General features: G+C 34.7%; 1 protein-coding gene across 1 annotated transcript in view; it reads left to right on the top strand.

Moving 5' to 3' along the window:
* The window catches only part of LOC148674544 (uncharacterized), a 47,528-nt gene extending 34,150 nt beyond the window's left edge, over positions 1-13,378 (top strand). Inside the window, exons 2-4 of the mRNA XM_088624760.1 lie at positions 1,319-1,556; positions 7,376-7,429; positions 12,128-13,378. Of these exons, the coding sequence (XP_088480886.1) occupies positions 1,554-1,556; positions 7,376-7,429; positions 12,128-12,556 (486 nt within the window). The 5' untranslated portion in view covers positions 1,319-1,553 and the 3' untranslated portion in view covers positions 12,557-13,378. The remainder of the gene's footprint in view (positions 1-1,318; positions 1,557-7,375; positions 7,430-12,127) is intronic.
* The last annotated feature ends 7,921 nt before the right edge of the window (positions 13,379-21,299 follow it).

The raw sequence follows: 21,299 nt of genomic DNA, 5'->3' as shown, positions 1-21,299 counted from the left end.
TGTTGACTTCTATTTATAAGCCTTACCAGAGCTGCTCAGCTCAAAATATAGCTTGAGCTTTTCCCTTTGTTATATATATATATTGTCCTCCGGTCTCTGGTCTCTTCTTAGTACCCCTAGTCATGACTCCCTGAATTTTTCAGACTGACACATTACGTAAATGTTAGGAACATTAAACAGGCACACCACCCCCTATTCATTAGAAAGAAAGACTCAATTCTGTGCCCCTAACTGAAAGCAACGAGTTTCAGTTTATGTTACTCATTATTAAAAAAACTGTTTACAAAAGGTGATTGTTAATCCTAATAATATTGATGATGGAAAAAAAAACACTGACCTCAACTGAATTCACCCTTTTTTATATTTTTGTTCTGCCGATTACTGCTAAAATAGTAAAGAGTAAAGGCAACGGGTCAGAGAAAACAGATCCTGTCAGGTTAATAAAGGGAGGCCTTCAGAAAAAGTACATTGTTGAGTGTGAGTGGGGAGGGGAGGAAGCGACAGCCCTGGAGAGTGTTGGCCCCAGGACTCACAGTGGCACAAGCGAGGTGGCGTCCAGCTGGAGATGACAGGACTAGACAGGATGTCAACTGCAAAACGGGTCCCTTCATCCTCTCACATGTCCCCAGTCTGGCAGTTTACCCCCCTCAGACACAATGTAAATAGACAAGGCAAGAATGTTCTCTTTTTGAAAAGCGTCACATGAACTAGCTTACCGGGCTGGCTGGCAGAAAATCATGTTTTCTGATCACCAGTGTCACTTGTTATTAATTTTAAAACAGCACAGTCTCTGTTACTTTGGGGGTTTAATATATCCTTCCTTTTTTTTCTGTCCCCCCGCCAATGCCACAGGTACTGCAAATGTCTGCAAGCATTTTTTTCCAGTTTACCACAAGGTTGTTTCCTGTGGTCTTAATAGATTGCACTATAAATTGCTCGCAAAAGGGAAAAAAACAACATATAACGTCCATGGGAAACTGAACTGCAAAGACAGGAATATCTAAAGGGCTATTAAAAGATGGGAGGGATTTAGTCACCAATGTCTTATGTAAAGGTAGGGTTTTTAAAATAAGATAAATCTATTAAATGAATAAACTGACAGTTTTACAGACAAAACTGTAGAGAATATAAATTCATGTTGTGTGTAACAAACACTGTATTCTGTAAAATTCCTGATAATTTTTCAGCCTTATTTTATATACCTGCATATACAGCATAGTCTACATTAGCTACACAAACAAATCCCGCTACATTAATAAATCCACTAACTTTAAAACTAAAATTTTAAGAGGAATTTTCACGGTTTTATGATTTACAGAAGTCATAGTGAATGAAGATGTGTCAAAGGAGTTGCTGTGGTGACTGGAAGTTAGGACAGCGGCAAGAAGTCTCTGTCCCTCATCAGGCACCCCTTGAATACAAACCTGTGTTTGTCTGGCCTCACAGAGTCTGGCTGGACAGGGAAGGACTCTTGATTGTGGCAGACTCATACTTGGGGTTCTACAGAGTGCACCCCAAGACTGGAGAGAAGACACTCCTTGTATCCAAGGAGAATGGTGAGTAGCATCTTTAAAAGCCTTAGATAGCTTTTATTTCATCCATCCATTCAGACTGCTTTATCCAATTCAGGGTTGCAGGGGTGTCAGAGCCAATCCTGGCATGCAATTGGAAGAAGGCAGGGTACACCCTGGAGGGGGTGCCAGTCCATCACGGGGCACACACTCACACCAGGGCCAATATTCCCAGCTTATGATGACACATTTATTGTGTATTTAATTGGTTTGAAAAATGAATGTACAGCCGCTCCAGATGTACATATATTTGCTGGAGTCTTCATTATAATACAATAAAAAAATAAAAATGATTTTCTCTTGAAACACGTACATGGAATGTATGATATACATTTTCTATCATATTTATGTTCATAGTACAATTTATGGCAGCCTTTAGATATGAATAAGAAAACAAATTGTATGTGTGAATATAGTATGTTGAGGTAATTAAGATAATTTATGACAGACAGGTGCTCACATACCTTTTGATCTGAAAGTCTGTTTTTGTATCAGCCTTTTTATTGATTTAACATAATGGAATATTTTGTAAAAATAAATGATAGAAAACCTTTTCAAGGATTCTGAAAATACATCCTTTTTTAGAAGAGTTGTCATATCTCTTCATTTATCTGCAATGGCTGATCGTAGTTGTATTTTGTATAAAGTAATTATTTTTTTATGTACATTCACCTAAAACAGTACATGGGAAGTACAAATTAGGGATGGATTCTCATCCATAGGAGAACAAAAAATTTGTAGAAGGAACCCACTTTAGAAACTGTGGATTCTTAAGGAAAAAAATAATTGGGGGTATTTGCAGTTTATTTGTAGTTTATATATTTCTTATGTCTTTCCTCATTGAATTGTACACATGCAATAAAATATGTTTGTGTTGGAAAAATTGTAAAATTCCCAGAAATGTAAAAGGGATTTGTGTGTATTGTTTATGTAACTAATCATTATTAAAGTAGCATAAATATTGGAAAATTGTTTTAACTTTTGACTTTTTTTCATAAGTGTCCAACAAAACCACACTAAATGGTTAATTTAAAAAATGCAGACTGAACATATTGATTTGGATATATGCCACTTCACTAAACTTAAATTTGGGCAGACTATATGCTATATGCTTTAGAAAAGGTGAAATTCCTTCTGTGAGGCAAGTACAAGATTGTAATAATATTAAAAAAATACAAGTAATATTATTAAGCTGGGGTATTTAAATAAAAAAATAAGGAGGTTATCATATCAATATAATATGATAAACCAATTTGCTATGGAATCTACAAATAGAAAATAATATTTCCACACTTTAGGTGGACAGGACAAATATTGATTAAAGGTAAATAATGCACATATAAGAACACAATGTGTAGTAGCTGTGTACTGTTAATACAGCAAAACTACTGTATATGCATTGTCTCAGACCTCCAGAATAAGATAACTTTGCTGAGAACTACAAACATGCTAACCTTTCTAAACCAGCTACACCCACCACCACAACAATTAGAATATCTCAGTAAACAATGGGTGCAATGCAGGGTATACCCTGGATGGGACACTTGTGTATTGGCGAGTACACACAGACACAGACATGCACACAATCACACCAGGGCCAATTTTCCCTCAAGCCAAGTAACCTAACATGATGTTTTTTCTTACTGTGGAAACAAAACAGAGCACCCAGGAGAAACTCATGCGAAAATAGAGAAAGCAATAATAATAATAATAATAATAATAATAATAATAATAATACCAACAACCAGTATTTTTAGTATTTATTTGAGTATGAGACAACATAGTCCTAAATATCAGTATTTTAAAAATAATTTGCCTTACTTCCCTGCATTTGTTATTAAAATATGTATATAATTAATTTAAGTATGGCTGTATAAATCTCTTGGATAGTCCAAATGCTCTGAAAAGATTAAAAGAAAATAGAATCATGCTGCATTTCTGCAACACCTAATGGACTAATGAGATTTTTATGCCACAAGTAGCCTGCAGTAAACGCATAATCCCTTAATACTCCTAATCAGTGAATTCTAAAGAGCTTAAGAAACAGAAGTTCAATGAGGCACATTCACAAAGGATTAGAAATACTGGGTCATTCATTTGATGGGAGTTAAAATATTAAACATTGGCAAGATAAAATAGAAAACACATACTTTACCTAATCAATTATTCAAGTAATAAAGGTTGGATATATATCCTTATTATGGAAAATTGGCAAATAATGAAATAAGTGTACTATAATGATAACCTTTACTGATATATCATTTCAAAATGCTGTACAGTAAAACAATCAAACTTAAAACACATTTGCATCGACTGTTATGCAGGTAATAATCTATAGAATAGAAATAATTAATATACATGTACACTATTCAAAGTTATTGGAAATCAGTTGCTTTTTGAATAAAATATTATTTTTTTCATTATCTTAATATTGTACAACATTGTTTCAGATATACTATATGTTGCCAATACTTGAGTCTGCAGATATAATAAAATATGCAAATTATTGATGCCCACCATTCCTATTAAAATATTGATTATATAATTAGATAGGCATTAATATTGTTTTTACCAGATTGTTTATATAGATTTTTACCTCTATTACCTCAGACTTTTTAAACTATTCATATAATGCATAGCAATAACCAGAAGGCTATTTGCATACAGTATCATGCAGAATTTACCAAAGTAATCTTACACCTCTGATGAGTTTGAATATTCCATCAAAATTCATTTAATAAAAATAGCACAGAGGTTAATACTTTGCTCTATTTTTTCTAGTGTACTACAGGTTATGTTCTTCAGTGGCAGGAGTTTACAGGTTTAATGGAAATGTTTTCCTTCAGAGCCATTCAATGCTCATTTGTATTGCAAAGAAATTCCTCTCTGCATACACCTCATGTATGAACAAGTCAGTCTCTATAATAACACTGTTATTGTACAGAATGATTAATTTCTCTGCTTTTCCCCCTTGTGTGTCCAGGGGAACTATATATCCCTGGGTCTCAGGAGCAATGACCTGAATCTTTTAGCAGTCTCAAATGCAGCAATCAACAGGTTTGGGACAATCCTGGGCCACTACTTCAAAGTGAAAAATGTTTTAGTTCCCTTCCATAAATGTCTTGATTATAAGAAAAAAAAATATTTGTGTGTGCATGTACAGTGCCTTGCAAAAGTATTCACTCCCTTCCTGTGATGGAATTTCCCCTGAAACAATACTGTATGTTTAATATTGTTGATTGTTTTTTTTCCCACATAAGTGGGAGTTTGAGCATTTATGGTTTAGATTTTTATTTTGATTATTGTTTTCTTTTAAAAAAATATGTTTAAATAACTTCTGTTGTTTATCTTCTCTATGTGTACTAAAGTTACAAATGCAGTAACTATAATTCTGTTAAGAATAATTCTGTCAAGAGACAAGTTCCTCTCCTGAAACATGTTAATGGAGAAGCAGTTTATACTGTAGCTATTAATCCATGAGAGGAACTAAAAATGTGTAGCTGAAGGGTATCAAATCCTTTTCAGAATGTAGTTTTGCCTTGCTTGTTTAGACTGCCACTTTCCACAAACTTATATAGGATTAAACAGTTATAGTTAATTAACAAATGTATGAATCCTATTGTCAATCCAACTTAAATAGAAGTACACATAACAAGTTAATTTCATGCTGAAAAGTAAAAAATATATATATTTGAACTCTGGATCCTTCTTCAGCTTCCACACACATCAATAAAACTGCGGCACTTTCTTTACACACCCGAAGTTAAGAAGGAGGTATCCAAATAATTGAACAATGATTACTTAAGATAAATTAACATTGCTTTATCTTCTGCTATTGTCATCTATTTTATTTAAAAAATCAGAATGAGGAGGGAAGTTTCATGAAACATAATTCACTGTTTGTGTTAAAAATAGACCTAGAGTGCTTTCATTGTTCAGAGGTCAGCGCAAAAGAATTTAATTATTCATGCTGTTGTGGATTCCGACACTGGCATCCACTGTAATATAAGGAAAGGCAAAGTCCCATAAAATGGTTTGAAACATGGAATCCCAAACATCATCACTTCTATAAAAATTCAATTTTTCAGTACTTTAAAAACCCAGCAGGTTCACCCACTTGGGAGCTAAATCAATTACTCAAGGAGAAACTATACCCCAGATTTTATCTGCCTTAAACATCCTTACCTTGCTTTTAACTTTTTAAGTGAATTGATATTCATTCTCTGTTTTAAAATTAGCATTAGGAATTTGATAAAACAACATGTATTATTTTATAACACCCAAAGTTAAGAATCATAATTGAACTTTCTGATTTCAACTATGATGTATTATTATTTCAGAATCAGAATGACCCCAAAGTAATGTGTAGCAAGTTAAAAGAAACTGAAATATCACACAGTGAAATATTTATTATAAACTAAGAAAAAGTAAGCCATCAATACATTGGCTTCTGGTGTGGTATACACAGATTAGCAGATGGAATTCAATCACTATCTCTGAGGCATACTCCCAGCCTTGAGCCACACAATGCACACTAGTGAATTTTGCTTTGCCAAAAGGCTGGCCCGCTGTTGTGGGAGAATTCAATGCAATTGGGTGTCCTGGGGGCTTATGTCATTCTAAGGTGACCCTAGCCCTAATGACCCTTTTTTACTCTCAGACATACATTTAATTTCAGAGAGAAACAATGTCTCCTCTGGGGAAAAGAGAGGTTTTATATTTACCATGAAATGAAGAGTGATATACAGTATATGGTAGTGGAAGTAGAGATCCTTTAGATAACATGGAAGAAAAATTTAAAATAAATAACAAAAATGAGGAAGCCACACCCCAATAATCTTAGAGTCCAAAGAATCAAACTGTTTCCCCCAAACAAATTTAAGTTTGAGGTCTGCAAAGCCAAGGGCCTTGCCTGCATGTACTGTATCTGTGCTGTGAAAACAATATTCAGAGATATACTGTATTCTGTACTTATTAAGAGGAAAGTAGGAAAGTAAGATAAGATTGGGGTTCTTTTTGGAACCTCTTTCATTCAAATGCAGTGGGAAAGGATCTGCTGTTTTCATTCACTTGACCAGTTGGTGGAAGAAAGTTAATTTGATGATAGTTACAGGTAGGACCACAGAGGGCTGCAGTTAGGCATCAGCCTCCGCTGTCCAGGAAAAGAGCAAAGCCTGTTATGCTCTGCACCAGAAGACAGCAAGGAGGTGACCAACCTACTGATATGTGATCATTAGAGTGCTAGTACTTAAATAAAGAGCAAATTTTACATATGTACATTTGTGCATTTATTTTGCTGAGAACTGACTTTTTAAAGACCACTGCTACAGCACTGCAACCCTCAACCTGTGCGTGTCATAATTAATACATAAATTTGTCACTCTATCATTCAAAAAAATATCGACCCTACCTGCATGTCTTTTGAAAAAACTCCCTTTAAACTCCAGGAATTGCAACATTCTCAAGTGGCACTCTTTTTGTAAGCACATTAATCACAATATTAAGTCATTCAAAGCCTCTGAAAATATTTTGAAGTTAGGATGTCACTACTGTGCACAATAAAAATTTTATATTCATGAACTCCATTTGTTTTGTCCTTCTCTTTGTCATAGTCCCCACATGCAGCATATGCTTTGCTCTGTGGAGAGTAAAATCAAATTTGTCTGTCTTGTCAAATTGTCATCAAAGTGATCGTGTCACAATTAGATTAACATTTTGTCAAGGAGTTGAAGGAAAAAAAAATAAGATGGGAAACCACATTACACTACAAGAAACAGTTAACCCCTTTCCTACTTTCCCCTTAGGTCTACGTCCAGTGTGGCAAGCATTGCGAGGCTGAAGCCAGAATTCAGATCAAGGTGAGGTAACATTTCAGCTGGTTCAGCCCAGGTGAAATACAAGTTTCACACTGTACTGAGGAAAACATTATTCTGAAGCTGTGTTGATGATGTTTAATTCAAAACCCAAAGCTTTCAACCAGACACCTGTTGTAAAGGAAAAGTCTAAGCCTGTTATGTGATGTGTAAAGTAAAGTGTGGAGTAATAACTCTCAAAAGCTCACAGTGGAATTGTGCTGGTGTAGAATTGCCAACTGCAGTCGATGTTCACTTCATAACGTACCATATGTAATTTACCATTTTTGAATGGCCATCATGATTTGTCAATTTCATTTGACCTTTTTTCGATTTGTGTATTTTGAATTTTGTTGTATGCGAGTGGGACTAGGGTAGTGGATGGGAGAGGTATTACTATTTTTTTTTGTAGTGTCTTGGCCAAAACATGGGTTCTCACAAGTGAGCAAAATAATTGTACGGACAGAGCAAGAACCATCGGGGAGAGTACATTTGTTTCATTTAGAAACATCATGATTTAAGAAGGTCTGCAACAACAAAATCTAATTAAAATAAAAAAATAATAACACAGAAAGAGACAAAGTGTGAGGGGAAGCTTTTTTAAAACAAATTGTACATTTAGGTTTCCTGAAGCTATAGTTTTTTAGCATTTTTAAAATATCTTTGTTTATATTCTTTCATCCAATCCTCAGCTACATCTCACCTGGACATATTCAGATAATTACTCCTTCAGAAGGTTAGACAAATTCAAAACAAGGCATTGATAAGGTATAGTTCAAAGAGTAAACGTTATTAAGTAACTTATTACTTGGGGTTACTAGGGTAAGATTGTGTTAGCAAAAAGCACAATATCTATATGTATGTAGGCAGAAGTATGCAAGATTAAAGTTTTAAGACCTACTCCCACCCAATCTTTTGTTTAAAATTCCATTTTAACTTCATAAAGCAACTTAAATTTTGAATCTCTTTCAAACAGACAATCTTATACGGTCATTGTTCTGTATTTGTAACATAAGAAGGGGAACTCAAATCAGGCCAAAATTATCAGAAAAATATGTGAAACTTATTGTTATATTAGTCAAACATTACTTAGCACAGGGCTATAAACTGCTGTGATCCTGAACTGTATGAGTTAAATCTACAAATTTCAAAAACTAGATATCACAGAGCATCACATCATGTATCATACACTAGGTGTTTAATACATATATAACATCCCATAGACACTAATCAATACATATAATACAGGCACTGGAATACATGACATGATAAAAAAAAATTCTTAAGCAAATTCTATATGACATCTATGGTAATTCCCCTTATAGAAACATCTTTAAAAACAGTTGCTAATGATTACATAGTAAATTACCCATGGGAGTTGGAGGTTTGTAATATACCCATCACTAACACACTATCACTTATCAGAGGGGTAATTGATTCACTGATTATTAACATCTGCTTTAGAAGGTGTCACTTGCTGTGCATTATGAGTTGGAACATTTACAGTATTTGAATTTTGTCTCCCTCTTTGGTAACAAATGACACTCGTTATGACTTTGTACTGTAGTTGCTTTTTATATTCTGCTCTGTGATTTGTCGAGGAGTTGGCAAATGTGCCAAATTGCCTGTTTTATTTCTAAGAAAATGTGGGTTTCAGTGCATGAAATTAAATATACTGTATTCACAAAAGAGTTGAAAATACACTGTGTCCTAATCATGCAAGAACTTATTTTTTGTTCTGTCGGAAAACAAATGTAAAACTAAAAAAGTAACATAGCCTTGCTGGTTTTGACTGTTTAAAATTAGGACTTAAAATATTTAGCTCATTTAGTGAATTCTTTCAAGACCTACATTTGAGTGACACTGTAAAGAGCTGTTCATTAAAACAGTGTGATAAGCCTGGTGGTTACAATTCCCAGTTCTTCATTTTTACCTGAAGTCTTCAAGGACATACAGTTGACATGGTTTGTCTAGCTGCTAGTTGTATGGCTGTAGGCCAGGTAGCTGCTGTATATAATTTTCTGTGTTTGTGTAAATTTAAACTGACAACTCACTTTCGCTTTAATGCTGAGTTTTCAGGTTTTAAAATGTCAAAATATGGCCACAGCAGTAAATGACACCAATTTATTTAAAAAATACCTTACGGAACTACAAACCTTAGCCACTGAAATTTATAGAAAGAGAAATAGCTTAACAGAGTCTTTGGTACTTCTTGACAGGAGACTTAAGGGCTTTCATTGGCCTAATGGGAGGCTCACCTTTCTCAGGGAAATTGAGAAAAAAGCTGTTTTTTCTTTCCATAGAGACATATCCAATGAAAAAAGTAGTCCAAAAGCAGAATAGAAATTGCATGTGCAAAATGTGTATTCTAAATGCTTTAGTCTGCTAAACTACAGTACCATGGGTTTAGAATTCAAACCTTAAAAACATAATGCAACAGGTGCTTTTGCGGCTACTGTATTTATAATGCTTTAAGTGCTCAACGCCAATATGAAGGAAATCATTTTTACAAGCATAGTAAATGGTATTTTAGACAGCTTTTAATGGGTACATTCTGGTTACAATTGAAGCCAAAAATAATATTTTCTACATTGATGTAGGCAAAATGTGAAATGATTTTAATTTTATTTCAACAAAGTTTATATTTGTATAGAATTTTCTACACAAATTCCTTATTTGTACTCAGGTATTTTTTCAGACAATGAAATTGCTTTTTCATCAGTACCTTTAAATTTTCTATACAGAACTGTTTTATGTATATAACTATTTCTTAAGTGAAGTGTATCATAAAAAATATGCTTTCCTCCAGTTTTAGTTACTGTGTGTACATACTGTAATTAGTTTTAATGATGTTCAGCACTCTAAATTCCTTGGCCTGGAGAGTGCTTTAAGTAAATAAATCTGCTGAGGAGTGTGTTCTCCCTGTGTTCACATGGGTTTCCTCTGAGTGCTCCACTTTCTCCCACAGTCCAAAAACATTCTGGTAGGTTAATTGGCTCCTGTGTAAATTGTTCCTGGTTTGAGTGTGTCTGTCTGCCCTTTGAAGGACTGGCACCCCATCTAATGTGTACATTGTTTTTTTCCCAATTGCTTGGCAGGGTCGGCTCTGGCTCCACTGTGACCCTGAATTAGAAAAAGTGTTTTGAAAATGAATGGATGGATGTCTTAGTTGAAGTAGGGTCTCATTGCATTAGAGTCCTGAGAGTGATTCTGGCTTAAGGTGTCTGTCTGTGTGGAGTTCTCTGTAACCTTCCTTAGAATGAAGCAATTAAAATAAAAGAAGGGACGGAATGCAAAATTCTAATATGAAGGGTTGTTTAATCATCAGCCTTTATGTTCTGAGGAAGTGGTTCAGATCCTCTGGACTTTAGCACATTTTCTTAGACAATAAGTTCAACCTTGAGCTGCATAACATATATTGCACTAATCAATACATATACATTGTAACTCAACTTGAAATATACGTACCACAATGATTCAATTAGGGTGCAGAGCTTCAGTTTATTCTTGTCCCACAACAGTTGATAGAGCGTTCTGAGTTCTAAATGGCAGAACATAACAACACATCACCCAGAATGCTTTGGCCATCAGTATTACATACTGTGCCTTGCAAAAGACCCTCGCACAGTTTTCACAGTTTGCTTAAAAGACACTTTGAAATAGCATTTTATACTGTAATCTGTCTTACTCTTAGAATCCTTTTATTTGACACTTCAGGTTTTGAATAATATATTAAGTTTAAAAACTACATGAATAATTTTGTAACTTCACAAAATGCCACAACATAGATAGGGTATGAAAACTTTCCAAGGCACCCAGTGTGCTTCAGGAACCATTCACATGACATATCTAATTTTAGCTTCATCAAGAGTAAATGTTAACAAGCAGGACGTGGTTAAATAAAGGAATATATGGAGATGATGATGAGATACCAGCTTCTTCATGTATTGAAACAGAGAATGGCAAAATATACACTGAAAGCTCTAACCTTTGGAGGAGAAGCCCAACAGGCTGCTCATTTCTGTAAATAATAGTTTTACAAGCCTTTTCCTTAGTATACTAATAGCTCTGAAAAATAAAAAAAAAACAGAAAGGCAAGTGAAAGTCAAAGGACTGAAATTAAAGGGTGGATGTCACATGCTGTACATATGGACTGTAACAAAGATGAGTAATGAAAGTCACGAGATAAAGAAATAAAGAAAACAGACACATATGACAAAATACAATGAGAACAAATATTGTAGCTTTAGGTTTTTTTCCAAACATTCCCTTAGTTTTCTCACTTTTGCTAAAGAACCAAATGCTGATGTTTTATTTGCTTCCTCTTGCTTGTAACTTCTGCCAAGTCTTGAATTTTGTCTATATGTTTTTGAATTTTCTTTATAGTTAATACTGTATTCGTAAATATTTCTATTTTGGTATAATTTGCAATCTTGAATAGAGTACTAACAATTAAGTGGTTTCAAAACTGTAAAGCAGTTCTTAATCCAAGTTATTGCATTGCCTGGAACGTAATTTGGCATACTAATCTTTTATGAGGAACATAATCAAAAAACAGTATGAAAATTAAAATGTAACATTATAGGTTATGTTAAGGCTTAGGTTTAATTCATTATTGTTCTCACGATTGTAATCCCTTCCTCTTAAGGGTGCTCCGGCTCTTTCGCATTTTAGTTGATTTTTTGCACCTGCTCCTTGTTCCAGTCCACCTTTAAAAGCCAGACGCTCACGCTGTTCCGGGCTCTGCATTGGAACTCGGACGCCCGGAGGCCCGCCTACCACCGAGTCACCCTACGTCCACGGCTCAGGGGGCATTCATCTCCTATCGTTGTTCTGAACCAGCTGAGTCCGGGATTGGAGCGCCTGGTCCCGTTCCCTTTTTTCTCCACGACCCTTTGCTGGATCCCACTCAGGTTTTTAACTTTGTCTTTTTCATCTTGGATTGATCACCCGGCTCTGGACATTTGCCTCCCCACGTATTTCCCGACGAACACCCTTCAGACTTGTTTACTTGGACCATCCCCCCTCCCCGAGCACCTTCGTCACGCCCCTCTGTTTGTCTACCAGCCCAGTTCCTCATCACCTCCTTGTGTCTGTTCCCTTCCGGATTATGTTGTCTGCATAGGGTCCTGAAAGACGCAGTGTAACAATTGATGTTGCTTGTTCAAATAACTAACAGGTTAATTAAGCAATAATCCTATCCAACAGCATTCTAATGCCCTACATATACAGTAATACTATATATTAATATTAATTGTTGTTTCTATTATGCATCATGTAACATATTTATTTGTAATTATTTGGTTTGATTTTGACACCCTTTTAAAGGATAGATGTTTTCTAAGCAATTTTCCATATGTTGCAAATTAGGCCTTGTTTTTTGTATTGAAAAAAGTTTTTTTTACTGTTCTACTGTTTTTACTGTTACTATTTTTGTGTCCTAAAGTTCAATTATAAGAGGGGCCCTGGGGTTGTGTCCCAAACTAGATTTTCTAGTGTCTGTAACAGTTTTGTCCCTTCAAAATTAATATTTTCAACATGAAAATGTCTTTCCTCAGCTTGAGGCATATTTTCTTATATTATTATATATTTTCTTCCTTGGTATGGACACATATACCGTACATACTGTACAGTAGCTGTGTCTAGAACCCAAACATGTATTGTTAATTTTATATATTTTCTATGTATTAGGATTGACTTTTCTTTAAAAAAGAAAAGTGGAGTGTAGTGATGGTTACCTTCAGTCCTCAAAGTTTATAACGCTATTGTTTTTAGATATTTCATTTCTTAGGTTTAGTGAATGGATATAATTATGAATTAGACCAATGAAGCATATAATAATTGAGATTAAATACTTGCATTAAAATCAGAAGACTAGGTCCTCATAATACAGAACTGAAACATTTTGTTATATTGTTCATTTACAAAAAAATAAATGGATTTTAGGCAATCCCATTCCTCTTTTACTTTTCATTTGTTCATTGTGCATAAATAATGACTGCTTCACAAATGTCCTTGTTGTTCAGTCCTATGCTCAAACTTAATCCTATGCTCAAAGTATATACAGTACTGTACATTGACTGAAATCTTACAGGCATACAGTATGTCATGTTACTGAATGTATATTTCTTTAATTTAAAAAAAAACTTATATTTTCACTTCACATAGCTAATTATATGAGTCAGACTGAGTGTGAGTACTTAAGGGATAATGACATTCTCTCAGCCAATCCATCACAGTCTTTTGTTTTACAATGTTTACAGTAGTCCTAAAAACCTTGCTATTTTGGGAATTGAAGAGTGATTTTAAATACTGTCCTAATTACAGTATTAGTTTAGAAAGTGGAGCACTCTCATTTTAATGTGTCCTGCTCCTGAAATAGTTTTCTTTTGTTCTATAATGGTATAGAATTGGTGAAGACTATTTATTTCACTATGGCCCAAAGCTATAAAATTATTTAAGCTAAAATAAACTTCCAGCCCTTTTTGGAAAAAAAAGACATATTTGTCCATGACAACATTACAAAAGACTGACAGGGATGTGTCTCTTATCCTTCTAAAATGATTTTTTAAAAATATATGTAGTTTAAACCGATTGCCTTGGAAACAAATTATCATTTTCACCATTGTACTTATTTATTGAGTTAAATATAAATGAAGAGTATGAAGGGTTTAAATAAATCATAGACATTAATCTGAATTTAACATGAAGCATAAATAAGATTATACTTTTAAATTAACTGCTCTGTGGTAATATTATCATTGTGGAAATAATAGCAAGCCATAGAAACTGATCATATTTGACGAGAGTTCCCCTCTCAAGGATCTGGGTGTTATACAGTATAATTCCCTCCCAAAAAAATGAAGTAAAGCTACAAAGGTTTGGTCAGCAAATATTGTGTTAGAGAAAAGGTGGGTTTTTATGCAATTGATTCTGCTTCACTTTTTTTTTAACCAAATAATCTTGACAGTTTTAGATCAACACCTTCATAATCACACTAGGCTATTTTCATACCTGACGTATATAAATTTGTCCTCCTTCAGAAAAAGGGACAAATCACAGCAATTCTTCCAGTGTTGAAAATGTAACCAATATAAGACACATATTTTCGAATTATAATTTAACAGAGTAATCGTATTGGGATTGCAGTTGTCATTAAAATCAAGTAAGAGAAGTAGAAGCCATGTATCTTTCAGCCTTATTTGTGATATATGAAATTTGGAGAAGAAATGACTGCTTGTGTTTTTCTCTTCCTGCAAAAGTTATGTTTTGATTAAAAGCAGCATCTACAGCAGAGGATACAGCTTGTAGTGTTTAGGATCCTAGCATTTTCTTTTTTTTTCTTGCAGCTGAGCTGAGCTCTGAAATATGTGTTTGAGCCAATAATGTGAGGATTCTTTCGGCTCTGAAATTCAAAATGGTCTCATTGCCTAATGATTCTGCACTGAATTGTTATAATTCAAAAAATGCTAATCATATCATTATGTACTAGATAAATTTGGTTAGTTATTTTTAGAAATCACTTTATATTTCTAGGGTAAAATCACACATTGCCTGCTTCTGAATTCTACTTCCAAATTCACATAGAGAAAACATCAACTTTCTGTCCAAATGAGTTTTGTTTAAATGTCTTGACTCAACACGGCAGTCATGTCCTACCTTGTAAATCTTTCCATCGTTTCACTGTTGCAGACATGATTGGAATTGAAGAGGTTTATTGAAAACAACAGGGAATATTGCTTTAAATGCTGAGAAAAGAAAATGAAATATATGAGGGACTAGAATGATTGTCATATCAAAAAGTTGATGAGACATTTCATGGAAAATAAATACAATGAGGTTTTAGTTTTTAAAAGTCTCAATATGCTAACTCCCCTGAGCACCTTATCATCAATGGATTATATTTAGAAATGAGGTGTGGAGTTTAGTCATGATATAAAAAAAACTGTCAAGTACACTGCCGAACCCATTTTGTGATGAATTAAATCAGTTAAAAAATATAATTAATTTCCAAATACCATTCTGTTACTTTATCAAACTCAAAACAGTAGTAAGTTGATTTTTGGCAGGCTATTCTCAGTTTGATTGTAATAGGTTGCTGATTTACCACAGAAAGATGAATATGCCAGAAATTGGGACAGGTTTGCTCTCTAATATTTGCTTCCACTACAGAGAAGATTCCTGAAGGAAGCTAAAGCACAATGAGAATTTTGCATTGTAATCCCATTATTAGATAAGTGGGGTTTTAAACAAAGGTGTGGGGAGATGTTAGATTCTAATCTCACCCTCTTCTTCCTACCTACAGTATAGTACATGTACATACAGTATCTTGAAACTAACTTACAAAATTGCGTGTTTTGTTTTCATACTATATCATTCTGCGATGGACCCCACAAAAAAACAGATAGTCTTGCCAGAGACAGACCTTGTGTGTGACACTCTGTGACTTCTTCCTCATCTTACATCATCTCAAAGGAAACTAAACTCTAGCACTCCCTTCAGCTCAGCAAGCCACTGAAGCCCAATCTGAAAGCAACTTTCTACACCAGCCTCCTTACAAGTTTCCCAGCTGTCAGTCAAATCAGGTTAAACTATGTCTCTGCCTTTCCAGCCAGACCACTCCATTTGCAACTTGTTCAAGCAGCGTAATCCTCTTCAGTCCTAAATCTTCAAGTGAATAATTTTTCATATCAGCCACTCCATTCCAACCACCACAGACCTTAAAAACAACCTGCTCACCTGAGTCGACATAGTACCCTGCTTCTTCCTCAACTAGTCTCGATTACTTAACCTCTCGGTAGAGTGCCCTCTATGCTCATGCCTTGTCTCCATCATGCCCCTCCCGCATTCCACAAAAGATCCACTTTTTCACTCTTCTCTTTTCACCTTTTCTTTCATCATTGGCTTTACAACCCACCAGCCTAAGGCCCCACCAATGTCTTTTAAATTTCACCACATTTCTCTTCCCCGGAGTTTATCGTGTTCCACAAAGTCTGCCTGGCTGCTGATGTTTAATGTACCTGTATTCAAAATGCACAGCACGGACTGCATCAGGTACAGGCCCTTACCTCCCCCGGTACCCACACTGCAGTAGTTCTTCTTAGAGAATTTCAGTCATGACTCAGACAATCTGTTATGCAGATTTTTGGGGGTCTACGCAGAGCAAAGCTCCAGAAGAAAAGCAGCACTTCTGCTGGTGTCCAATAAAAGTTTTTTGCTAAATTAAGCAAAGCTCTTTACTGCATCACATCCTGAACTATCCACTCTCTCTGTTTGACTTGAAAGTTTATGAAGGCTTCCATAGGACTATTTTCGTCATCTGAATTGCTAAGTGTATCCTCTTTCTTATTGAATTAAAAAATTCCTGTCATTTGGCATTCACTTTTTTGGGGGGCTCCAATAACTTAAATTTCATGTATTGGTCATTATTCCCCCCAGTCAGGTGAGATATGCCAATCAAGCACATGGTTTCAGTTCAAGCCTCCACTCTACCTTACACTGGGGTTTGGCTTAGCTACTGAAGTGAAACGTGATCCATCCGTGATCCAACGTGAACCGGAAAAAAAAAATACATTTCAGTACTGGACCCAGGTAAGAGCTAATGAAAAATGAACAATAGGATAAAGTAGGTGTGAAGGATTTAATGATCGTTAAGTATTTTAAACATAGAACTCTATGTAAAAAATACTAGCATTTTTGCCTAAAAAAACACAACAACAATATCTAAATATGTCATATCTGCTAGCTTGGATAAAACATTGTCTTCAAGGAAACAGAGTGTAAAATAATCACCAAGTGCAAGGTTGTTCAATTTTTACAGCTATTGAGGTTCAATTCGGCAATAAAGTTTTGTATGGGTGAGATATGTTGGATTTATTTAAACATGTAAATCCTTCCCCAAAGGATTTTTTAAATATAAAAAATTAAGGGAAAAAATTGCTTACAGGTATTCTAATGTTTCTATAGCTGAGAAAAGGAGGATAACTCTCTCTTATTCAGTTATTTTATACCAGTGGAAATAAAAATGACATTATTCTATAAATTACAATTTTTTAATCTTCAAGTTAAAAAAAGATGTTGGCCCATTAAACCTTTGCAATTAAAATCCTCCAAACTCCCCCTTAAAGCCATTAACTGCAATATCTAATTAAAACTCAAAAAGGGAGTCGTCTTTGATTGATAGGATCTCTTTTTACTATTTTGCATTTTAATGTTCATTAATAAACTTTTATTGTTTTGCTAATTATAATACCCCCTTCAGATAATGACTTCTTGCAGTTTGTTATAAAAGGTATTGAGCTACATATGGAGAATATGATGTTAGACAGCAAAGAGCTTGTTAAAAAGTATGCAGAGGCTGTGTTTCTTTGAAGACAATGTTTTATGCAAGCAAGCATATAAGCTGTATTTACAGTAGATAGTGCTATTCCGATGGTAATGCTATTTTTTAGGCAAGAAGTTTAGGTTTTATTGACATATATGAAGCCTATTGCAAACAAGGGTTTGTGAAATGTAGAAAAGTTTATCTTGTAGCTTGATGGTATTGATACAGTATGTTATTAGTTAATGGAGTTTATAATGAAAGTTCAAGAGGGATGACAACAGCCGATTTCAGTCGATCAGCTGTCAGTAATTTTTAATCATTATTGACATCATTTCCTCACATTAATATTATAAATATTATATGTAACCCCATTTTCTCCCTCACATTTGTCTCTTTCATCCCTTGCCCTTTCCATCTCCACCTTTGCAGCTATCACTTCGTCACTTCTCACTCTGAATGAGGATCCTAGCCTCCTTGCCCTATAGTGAGGAAGTTAGTCCTCAGCCAAGCGGATTAAGCTAAATTTCCTATAACTAAAATACTCAAAAAAACTTTTCCATACACTTTTTCGCTGGGTGTTGTTATTTGTAGTGAATTATCTGTCAGAATCTGTAATCTGTAGGGCTCAGGGTGTTATGGCTGGTGATGTACTGTCGATTAGTTTAAATGACTTTTCTTTAGATGTGCCATTTGTTTTGTTATATCCACCTGGTTTGGAACTGCCAAATTTCATGTCTTGGCTTGCAACTAGGAACCTCAAGACTGTGCATACTGTAAGGGCAACTAGGAACCTCAAGACTGTGCATAAGGGCAAATTAGGAAGTTCAGGCAGACTGCTTTGACCTGCCACACCACCAAGTTATTCACCCATTAAATGTCCCAAGCACCACAGCATCCTACCAAAGGTTCAGCACCGATTGGACAAGAGTCACAAGGTGTCACTAATATCCTATCTAAATCTATACCATTATGCAAATAATGATCTATTTGTATGTTTCAAAATGAAGTCATTGATTTCTTTAATGTGCAACAACTTAAGGATTTACAGTATTCGTAGTACATTAACTGACTTTCTTATACACCCAGTTGGCTTGGTGATCCTCTTATGGAATTGAGAGAGTACGTTATTTTTAACTAAACAATTATTATTGTGGTTGATAAGCTATATTACAAATTACCAGGTGCACGAAAGGGAATGGGGGAATTGTGGGGAATACAATAAACCATTGACAGTAACAGCAGCATTATCAGGTTAATTATGAAATAGTTATGAGTTGATTATGCAACAGATAAGAAAATGTTTTAATTTAGTTTGTGATTAGTTTAAACTGCATTAATATCACCATTTTGTAAAGTGTGGCTCAAAGCCAAACAGATTTTATTTTATGATCTTTAGCTAGAAACAAGTATGCAGTCACTGTGGAGCATTATATTTGTTCTTAGAAAGCCTAATCATTCACTCAATTCCACATACTCAAAGTAAGACAACAAAATTGTGAAACTAAAATGGTATTACAAAGCTATGATAGCACTCACAATCTAATACCATCATGTAGATCAGTACTTTTGTTCTGTTTGTAAAAGTTTTCTGATAATTAAAGCTTGGAGTCAAAAAATAATGTACGGGCATTTTCTTTTTTACAATGGAACTTTTTGTAATGAAATCTGCTTAAAATATAATTTTATTGTTATGGTCTGATAGGGGGTGGAAGAATTTTACATTATGCTTAAAGTCTTTGTTTTGCATAAGCAGTGAGACCTCATACTCCATTTTCAAATGTCACCATAATTATGCCAAAGACCACAACAGTTAATTTACTGTATATAAGCATTAATATTATGAGTCAAATTCCATCTTAATTTCAGAATGTTCAAAGCATCACAACTCTGACATAGCAGTTTAAATAAATGGGCACAAATTCCATGGATCGTGTTTGAGCTATGCTTAATATGCTCAGACAAACTCCTCAGAAGTGTTACATTAAATCCATTTGTGGTCCATCACAGATATTCTTTATCAGCAGTAGGATGATGCAAAAACATTGGTATCTAGTATCAGATCGGAGGAGAAACTATTAGTTTCACTCATAATCAACCAGTTCCAGAATTGCCAGGTGATATTGTCAAATTGACATACTGTATATTCTGTACTGATGTCTATTTTACAGTACATACTCGAGCCTAGAATTTACGTAGAACATATCTGTACCAAAAACATTGTCAGTAACAACCAATTCACAAAAAGATCCAAAACATAAATTAAACAATTTGGTTTAGGCTAGCTTTCAAGCAAGCTGGCACAATTGCAAAAATAAATACAAGTCAAATTTACCCTAGTTATTGTTTGTTATAGTTATAGTTTCTTCTTCTACAGTTACCTAAAGTATTTCCCAGTCTAGACTATCCCAGTATCATCACAGGGTCACCTTGGTTACTTAATTGTCCGCTTCCATAGTGTAAGTGCCTTTCTGCATGTTTCATCATCAACAGCACTAGAAATCATAAATAAATAACTACAAGATATTATTCTCAATATAGGGTACATTATTGCAGTGTAGCACTACAGAGAGAATTTCATGTAAATAAATATAAGAATAAATGTTTAAATACATTTTCATTTATGTTTGTTCTCATTTTGGTATTCATATGACATTTCATCTTTTAATTCAATATCATTTATTTATTACTTTAACAGGAAGTATCTTCCATAATTTAATACTTACCCATTTGAATGGGTCATATTTTAACTTCATTTTCACTTTCCATGCTTGCAGAAGCCTAAGGCTTTTTCTTTCATAATTAGTTGTTACACACTATCAAACAGGAGGTTGAAATTCCTCCTTTTTTGTAAGTTAGCATTGGGACTGCCATCCATCTCAATGTGATCTTAACCTCGATTTTAAGCAGCATCTCAGGTACGCCTCCAATCCATATAGCCTCAACAAATATCTTTCCATTGCACTACAAGGTCAGTTCCTTGGCATGAGGAATGTGTATGTGTCTGAGAACCCAGGAGAGAAATATCAACATTGAACTCTATGAGACCAGTTATCCACACTCATACTGTATACAGTGTATATGTACACACACAAAGGTAGGCAAATGTATAGGGTCACATGGATAAGCTCACATAAATACTGCCCTATTTAAAATAGCAATATTTTCTGCAGGTAAAATGAATCACTGAATGAGGATGTTCAACAGTTAGCCTTTGTTTTAAACATGTTGCTTTCCAGCCTTTAGTCATGCCTTAGTTTGTGATAAAGAGTTAAATCGGATGGCATGGTGGGTACCACTAAATAGTGATCTCTGTCCAGAGACTGCTATATTTATTTATCCTTTTTATCGAGCGGTAAATCTTTTCACACACAAATACACCCAAACACACACACCTTCTCACACGGAGCATAAGAACGCAGTTGTTGACCAGATTGATCATGGGAACAAATCTGCCGGTTGTAACCTTGTTTAATGATATGTTGCTGGGCTCAGCACCTTGCTGGAGCTGTGATTCTTCACCAGCCAGGGACCGCATGATGGATCACGGTGGGA

The sequence above is a fragment of the Lepisosteus platostomus genome, chromosome 3 (assembly GCF_059453375.1).
Source record: "Lepisosteus platostomus isolate fLepPlt1 chromosome 3, fLepPlt1.hap1, whole genome shotgun sequence".
In the NCBI taxonomy this organism is placed as follows: domain Eukaryota; kingdom Metazoa; phylum Chordata; class Actinopteri; order Semionotiformes; family Lepisosteidae; genus Lepisosteus; species Lepisosteus platostomus.
The sequence above is the reverse complement of the archived record's forward strand: the minus strand, read 5'-3'. Positions and strand labels throughout refer to the sequence as shown.